This window comes from Neocloeon triangulifer, unplaced genomic scaffold, assembly GCF_031216515.1.
Source record: "Neocloeon triangulifer isolate White Clay Creek 2 clone unplaced genomic scaffold, ASM3121651v1 ptg000001l, whole genome shotgun sequence".
Taxonomy (NCBI): Eukaryota; Metazoa; Arthropoda; class Insecta; order Ephemeroptera; family Baetidae; genus Neocloeon; species Neocloeon triangulifer.
The window spans coordinates 11,236,985-11,243,652 of record NW_026775544.1 but is presented as its reverse complement, the minus strand read 5'-3'; the positions used below and the strand labels follow the sequence as shown (position 1 = coordinate 11,243,652).

The 6,668-nt window shown below is 36.4% G+C and overlaps 2 protein-coding genes across 3 annotated transcripts; one reads left to right on the top strand and one right to left on the bottom strand.

Annotated features, from left to right (window-relative positions):
- Positions 1-2,153: 2,153 nt before the first annotated feature.
- Positions 2,154-5,266, top strand: LOC132200127 (organic cation transporter protein). 2 transcript variants are annotated; one of them, XM_059625474.1, is made up of 10 exons: positions 2,154-2,290; positions 2,341-2,478; positions 2,643-2,687; positions 2,754-2,911; positions 3,201-3,580; positions 3,648-3,754; positions 3,811-4,134; positions 4,189-4,437; positions 4,504-4,756; positions 4,810-5,266. In XM_059625474.1, the coding sequence occupies exons 5-10, from the start codon at positions 3,209-3,211 to the stop codon at positions 5,101-5,103; spliced, it is 1,599 nt and encodes a 532-aa protein (XP_059481457.1). In that variant the 5' UTR covers positions 2,154-2,290; positions 2,341-2,478; positions 2,643-2,687; positions 2,754-2,911; positions 3,201-3,208; the 3' UTR covers positions 5,104-5,266. The 2 variants fall into 2 exon arrangements, with proteins under 2 accessions (XP_059481457.1, XP_059481373.1); XM_059625390.1 differs by having other exon boundaries at positions 2,537-2,687.
- Positions 5,267-5,329: 63 nt separating this feature from the next.
- LOC132200242 (ubiquitin-like protein 4A) lies at positions 5,330-6,205 on the bottom strand. Its single transcript, XM_059625607.1, has 4 exons — positions 6,022-6,205; positions 5,844-5,949; positions 5,601-5,782; positions 5,330-5,548 (listed from the first exon to the last, which is right to left on the bottom strand). Exons 1-4 carry the CDS (start codon positions 6,067-6,069, stop codon positions 5,456-5,458), a joined length of 429 nt encoding a protein of 142 aa, XP_059481590.1. The 5' UTR covers positions 6,070-6,205; the 3' UTR covers positions 5,330-5,455.
- Between the last annotated feature and the right edge of the window lie 463 nt (positions 6,206-6,668).

The following is a 6,668-nucleotide window of genomic DNA, read 5'->3' as shown; positions in this document are numbered from 1 at the left end:
GTATTGTTCTTGCAATGAAAAAGAAAAATAGTTGAACACTGATATGTACTACGCTGAAAAACGAAAGAGAGAGAGAGAAAACAATTATTTATATTTGCAATTAGTGAGACGCGTGTGACAGAAATCGAAGAATATAAATAAATTTGCTGTGTAAAAGCACGTAGCTCTTGTGTCTCTTGTGTTGAGCCGCACAAACAATATTTTGACGGCCGAATTTGCGCGGTATTCATCCAACGCCTGATGGCCGCCCTCTCATCTGCTACTCAGTATATTGTACATAAATATTCTCCACTAAATGGCAGTGACTTTTAATTATTATTACAATTACTTACGCATACACTATTGTGATTATTGTTGTATCTCAGTCAGAATGCGTTGTTCCCTGTAAATGAGAAACAAAAAAATATTTATCTTTAGCTCTTGCGAAACGGCGATCGCTTAAATTTTCGCACTTTGATCTGCACACCCCGAGTGGTGCTGTTCGGGGGCGGCACGGATATGTCGCGGAATTGACGTGTCAATTGAATTCCAAGTCAATTTTACAGGTCCACTCTCCTCTCAATTGCAGTTACCCGCCGGAATTATAAAATGATAAATATATATAAATAAATATACCGCGTCGCGCATATATTTAATTTCAGCACGCCTTTTTTGATGGTGCTTTTGTGACTGAATTTTTTATCATCAGGGGGACCTACACACATTGAGATCAACTCAAATTGCTCTATCACACACACACACTACTTCTTAAAGAATAGTCCAAGCCGCCCCGGAAGACGCGAGAATATTAAATACACCGAAAAACTTTTGGCACGCGGTGTGCTGCGTTGAAAGTGCGAATGACGCGACCGTCTCCGTAAAAAAAGAGAGATGAATGTTTGGACCGACTCGGCCAGTATGCGAGGAAATACTCAAAGTATCAACTAACCTAACACGAGAGTTAAATATCGCATTTAAACCCACTTAAATAAGCATAGCTAACTAGACGGGAAGAGAGAAAATTGTACTAAAGGTACCGCAGAAAAGTGACAAAATTTATATAACAGTCCACCACTTACACACACAATGTGTCACACGTCGAAGAGAACAAAAAATAATGAACGTGCTAGGCTAAAAATACGGAGAAAAGTTAATTGCGAAAGAAAAGTATATTGCAGAAGGAAAGGATCTTTCGATTTGCAATCGAAAAAAGAAGAGGGAATAGCGCGCGTTATAATTTAATGGGTGATGAGTCAAGGATGGTGAAAATGAAAAAAGTATATGAACAGTACGAATATAAAAAAAAAATACACGAAACATACACTCACTCATTGTCGACGAGAGTTATCCACTGGATCATGTAACATAATAAATATTATATTGTGAAGTGCGCCTCTGCTGGCTGCGGGGGCCACGGGCCTGACCGAGGGCCCTGGGGGGCTCAACCCACCCCCAACAGAGGCACAACTATCTCTTGTGCAACACATGATGATCTGAACAACATGCAGTTTGAATTGTCTATTGATGCGATGATAAATTGTTATTGTATACTACAACAAAAAATTATGAAACAAAGAATAAAAATAAAATCTATATATTGTACTAGTAGAACACTCAACCGAAAATTAAACGAGTTTTATTTTCTTCCATCAAATTGGTTTTACGTCGCTGTACTTTTTTTTATTAGTATTTTAATATTAATCTAAAATATTTCAAATTTTTATGTATTTCCGAAAATGCAACAAATCATAGCAAATGAGAACTAAGGAACTTTCTTTGAAAATTAATTGAATAAATTTTTAAAATGTTAAAATACAGATTAAACCTTCTCTAATAACCTTTTTATTTACATATTATAATAAAAAAAAATCGTTTTGGTTTAATAAAAATTGACTTTTACTATGAATAATGATTTAATTTTTTTTTTAATTGTTATTAAATTGTTGTACAAAAAAGGGCAATAATTGCTTTTTTATTTTTAACGACTTGCTTAAAATTGCGACAACCTTAAAAGATTAATTTGCGATTATGATCGTAATGAGTAGTGATAAAGTAGAACGCGAATATATAAAAAAAATATACCAACTCTGTAGCTCTACATTATTTATTAAGCCTGGCAATTTATCCTTTATCCAAACCCCACCTGACCTGCGCTCCTCCCACTACTCGCAGCTGCGCGGAGCTGAGCCAGCGGTTGCTGGTGTTGATAAAGCTAAAAGCTATGTTGTGATAATTTGATGTTATCGTGGGAGTCGTGCTGACTGGGTTAGATTTTGGCGACTTGTGGCACTTTTCCAACACCTGCTACTAGGTAAATTTAGTGTTGTCTAGCACACGAATTTTATCAAATCCGTGGCGCAGATCATTTAGCGGGGACGCGGAAAGATGCCCACTCTTTTGACACCCGCGCGTTGACCGGTCGAGTCACAAAAACAAAGAATCCGGGATGATTGCTGCCAATTTTTCTGTACGCAGAATTATTGACTGCCCGCGCACATGGTTTGTTGTTTTTCAGGTTAATTTTTTGTAATTTATTAAAAAAAATTTCTTTTATCAGCTGAGACTTAAAATTCTTGTTCTCGTTTTCCATCAAGAGCAAAATTTTTCTGTCTCCATCTGGAATCTGGACTACATATATTAATTTTGCCTTAATCGAACAACAGCCGCTTGCACTTAAGATTGAAAGGACCTCTTGAATGCACTATTAAGTATTATAGATTAAGGTGTTAATCTAACAAAAAGCTTTTTAATGTGTTTTATCTAACTGATTGTAGACAGATGACTGGATGAATATAACACATAAATTAATTAAAAAACGTGCAGGATCAATGTGATTGGACAATAATTTGCAACATACACCTTCTACATAAAACGGATTGTCGAGTGGAACTAATTAAATCTCTATTTAATTTAAACAACCAGATTTAAAGCAGTAAGTAAAATAAAAAAATAATCCTATAATTTTTTTATTTTTCTCAAGTATTTTTTGTCAAGATTATATAATACATTCATTTGTTTAAATATTTCAGAAGTTTTGATTTTTATGATGTGACAAAAATATTAAAAAAAAATTGTAAATGTTCATCTGGTTTTGGTTAAAGACCAATTCTATTTATCCTACAATTTATCTGTCACAAATTCCAATTCGAACCTATTATATATATCATTATTTTAATTATTATTTTCAATAATACATTTTTTATTAATGGGCTTATTTTTAGATAAAAAAATGGTTGAACTGGACGCAGTGCTCTCTGAGCTTGGAGACTTTGGCCGTTACCAGGCCTTCACGTACTTGCTCATCTGCCTCCCCGTCTTCTTTTCTGCGGCAAACAGCTTGACCTACGTGTTCACAGCGGGAGTGCCTCCGTACAGGTGTTTTGTACCTGATTGTGATGCTGGAGAAAATTCTGAATTCTCGCAACCCTGGTTGTCCATGGCGATTCCGCCGCTAACGTCGGAAGGACCCTATCAGCCTGCGCAATGCTCCCGATTTGTCCGAAACGGGTCGGGGTGCGTTTCTGGTGCCTTCGACACAAATCAAGTGGAAAATTGTGACAAATGGGTCTTTTACCCTGGAGAAAAGACTATTGTTAACGAGGTTTGTAGTCGAAACCCTCAAACTAAAAATATAAATAATAATAACTAAATTTTGTTCTAATTTTCAGTGGGGAATAACATGCTTAGACAATCAATGGAAGCTCTCTCTTGTTGGCACGCTGCATTTTGCAGGTATTCTCATTGGAAGTCTCCTGTGCGGATACCTGGCAGATAGGTAATGCTTTTTACAGTTTTGAGATTAAAATTTAAAGATTTATGTACAATTTATAGATTTGGTCGCAAACTAGTTTTAGTCGGATCATTGGTGCTGATGTCTGTAACAGGTGTGTTACAAGCCGTGGCGCCGTCGTACCTTGTATTTCAGTTTTTCGTGCTGCTCAATGCAGTCGGAACTTCTGGTGTTTATCCCCTGGCATTCATTCTCGGGGTGGAACTTGTTGGGCCAAGCAAGAGGGAAATGTCCTCGATGGTCATCAACTATTTCTACGCAGTTGGCGAAGCAAGCGTAGGCCTCTTCGCTTGGCTCTTTGACGACTGGCAAAGTTTGCAACTGATCGTTTCCGTTCCACCTATATTCTTTATCGCATATTACTGGTAGTTTTTTTTTTTAATAATTTTTCACGTGTAATTTAATCATAAATTTAATAGGGCTGTTCCTGAATCTGTGCGGTGGTTGCTGACGCAGAAGAAAAATGTGAAAGCAAAGAAAATAGTGCAGAAAGTTGCGCGGGCAAATGGAGTACATCTCTCGCAAGAAATTTTGAGCACTTTTGATGAAGGATCTGATTCAGACTCTGAAGAGCAGAAGATTCACACCCAAGGTATTCTGCAGTCGGCCAGAGCATTGCTGCGCTCAAAGCGCCTTGTTCTCCGCTCACTTTACCTTTTCTTCATTTGGTAATTATCAATTTAATGCCGTTAAAATTTATTCCAATTTAACATTCGTTTAAAAAAAAAAATCAGGGCAGCAAATGCATTTGTGTTTTACGGTCTCTCTGTGAACTCGACAAGTCTTGGCGGAGACAAGTACCTAAATTTCTCCATGGTCTGTTTGGCTGAAATCCCTGGGTATTCTTTGGCATGGCTGTGCCTACATAAGGGTCGTCGACCGTCACTCTGTGGATCGATGCTTCTGTGTGCAGTGACCTGCTTGGCGGCAGCTTTCATTCCTCAAGACAGCCACACAGGCATTCTCATTCTTTTTCTCATTGGAAAGGTAATTTTGTGCAAAAAAAAAATGAATTTTTAATTGTATCAATTACTCTCAAGGTTGGAATTACGGCCAGTTTCGGAATTATTTACGTTTACACGGCTGAGTTGTACCCAACAACAATGAGGTCAGCATCAGTAGGGGCTTGTTCGATGATGGCCCGATTTGGAGCTATGGTCGCACCTTTTGCACCATTGCTGTCTATTTACTCGGCGCCCCTGCCTTTGCTGTTATTTGGATCTGTGTCTTTTGTGGCATCTTTGCTCAGCTTGCTGCTGCCAGAAACGGTGGGAACAGTTCTACCCGATAGTGTGAACCAGGCCGAAGCGCTTTGTGACAAGGATCAAGCATAGAACAGTATTTTTAAAGATAGAATTGAATTTTATACTATATATTTTTCATCGGCACACTGCCCGTCTTTGTATTTTAAATTTATTATTTTTGTTCACGATATGTAGTGATTTATATTTATTTTTAATTCCCATTTTATGTCAAATAAAACATACTTCTGGATGATGCAATTGTGATATCTTCATAATCCTGAAGTACCATGAAGAGCACAGAAAAAAAACATAATTATACTAGATTATTGTTTTTAATGGATGAGACAAGACGTAGAAAATTATCAACACGTTATACTATCAATTAATTAAGTTAAAAATATGAACATCAGCTTGAGGAGACTTTAAGGAATATGATATTTTTTTATAATTCTTCATGGTTTTCCTCCTGAAGTCTTGTCTTAGCAATTCTCTCTATGTCATCAATGCTCAAGCTGTTGATTGACTTGTTGAAGTCCTGGTAGAATTTATTTAACAAGAGAAACAGAAATAAAATTATGACAAATTACCTTCATGAATTCGTCCAGAACTTTCAGGGCCTTGTCCGGGGGCATGTGCTTCAACAGGAATGCAAGCATTGTGTCTCTGAGCCCAGGTTTGTCGGCTGTGTGACTATTCGAGTCGCAAACTCGGCGAATCAGATTGATTTTGCAACCTTCCTTGACGGAGTAATCACTCAGCTTTTTATCATCTACAAAATCAAGGAAATATTTTTTTAAAGAATTTTAATTATTTTTTTAAACAAATTATACCTTGCATGGGTTTCCCTAAAATGAGTAGTTTCTGTTCTGCTACAGGGACGCAGAGTTGTGGAGAAATCATGCGTTTCAGAGCAATTACACTGGTGTCGGGAGTGACCTGAAAAATACGCAATTTAAAAATTTCCAGTCTTATGTTGTTTCAGACTATATATATTTAGAAAATTCTTACTTCTAAGGAACACTCCCGTCCTTGCAGCATTTTAATTGTGATCTTCATATTCACTGGTGATGGTAATATCCAGTGTGATCCACTGATAGATCAAAAATTAAAAATTTGATTTTGTCTTTGAAGTTTGAGCTGGTAGATTTGTTTTTGTTTATTTTTCCATCTGAGTGACCAGATTGGACCAGATGGTGGTGGCGGAGGACGGGATGAAGCGGTGGGGATTGCGGACCTCCTTGCTTATTTGAAAGTTCGAAGGCGCGAAAAGCACGCCTTTGATGATCTTGAGCAAAATTCTCCAATATTTTTTTTATTTATAAAACGTTATTACGTTTCAAATTTTAAATTCAATTCATAGAAATAAAGTCTGCTTGAAGAAATCGTGGACTACAATTTATTTGGCAGAGGATTAATTAATTACTGAATGGAATATATTATCATTATCAGCAATAATTCTCATCTGTCAAAAATTACAATAAATTATATTTAAAAAAAAAATATTGAAAAATATAGAACAATGAATCGTTTTCTTTAAAGTCACAATGTAAGATCAGATTTAACATTTAAAAAAAAAATCAAAACCACGTTCAATATTATTTGTAAGACTAAAATATTGCAAAGTTGACTGAAAAGATTTCCAAAATTACTGAATA

Excerpts from the sequence above, each read along its gene's own strand:
- LOC132200127 (XM_059625474.1), top strand. The coding sequence starts at position 3,209 with ATGGTTGAACTGGACGCAGTGCTCTCTGAGCTTGGAGACTTTGGCCGT. Across the intron at positions 4,438-4,503 it reads CTTTACCTTTTCTTCATTTG|GGCAGCAAATGCATTTGTGT; the intron begins GTAATTATCAAT and ends AAAAAAAATCAG. Across the intron at positions 4,757-4,809 it reads TTCTTTTTCTCATTGGAAAG|GTTGGAATTACGGCCAGTTT; the intron begins GTAATTTTGTGC and ends ATTACTCTCAAG.
- LOC132200242 (XM_059625607.1), bottom strand. The coding sequence starts at position 6,069 with ATGAAGATCACAATTAAAATGCTGCAAGGACGGGAGTGTTCCTTAGAA. Across the intron at positions 5,783-5,843 it reads TTTAGGGAAACCCATGCAAG|ATGATAAAAAGCTGAGTGAT; the intron begins GTATAATTTGTT and ends TTGATTTTGTAG. Across the intron at positions 5,549-5,600 it reads TTCTGGACGAATTCATGAAG|GACTTCAACAAGTCAATCAA; the intron begins GTAATTTGTCAT and ends AAATTCTACCAG.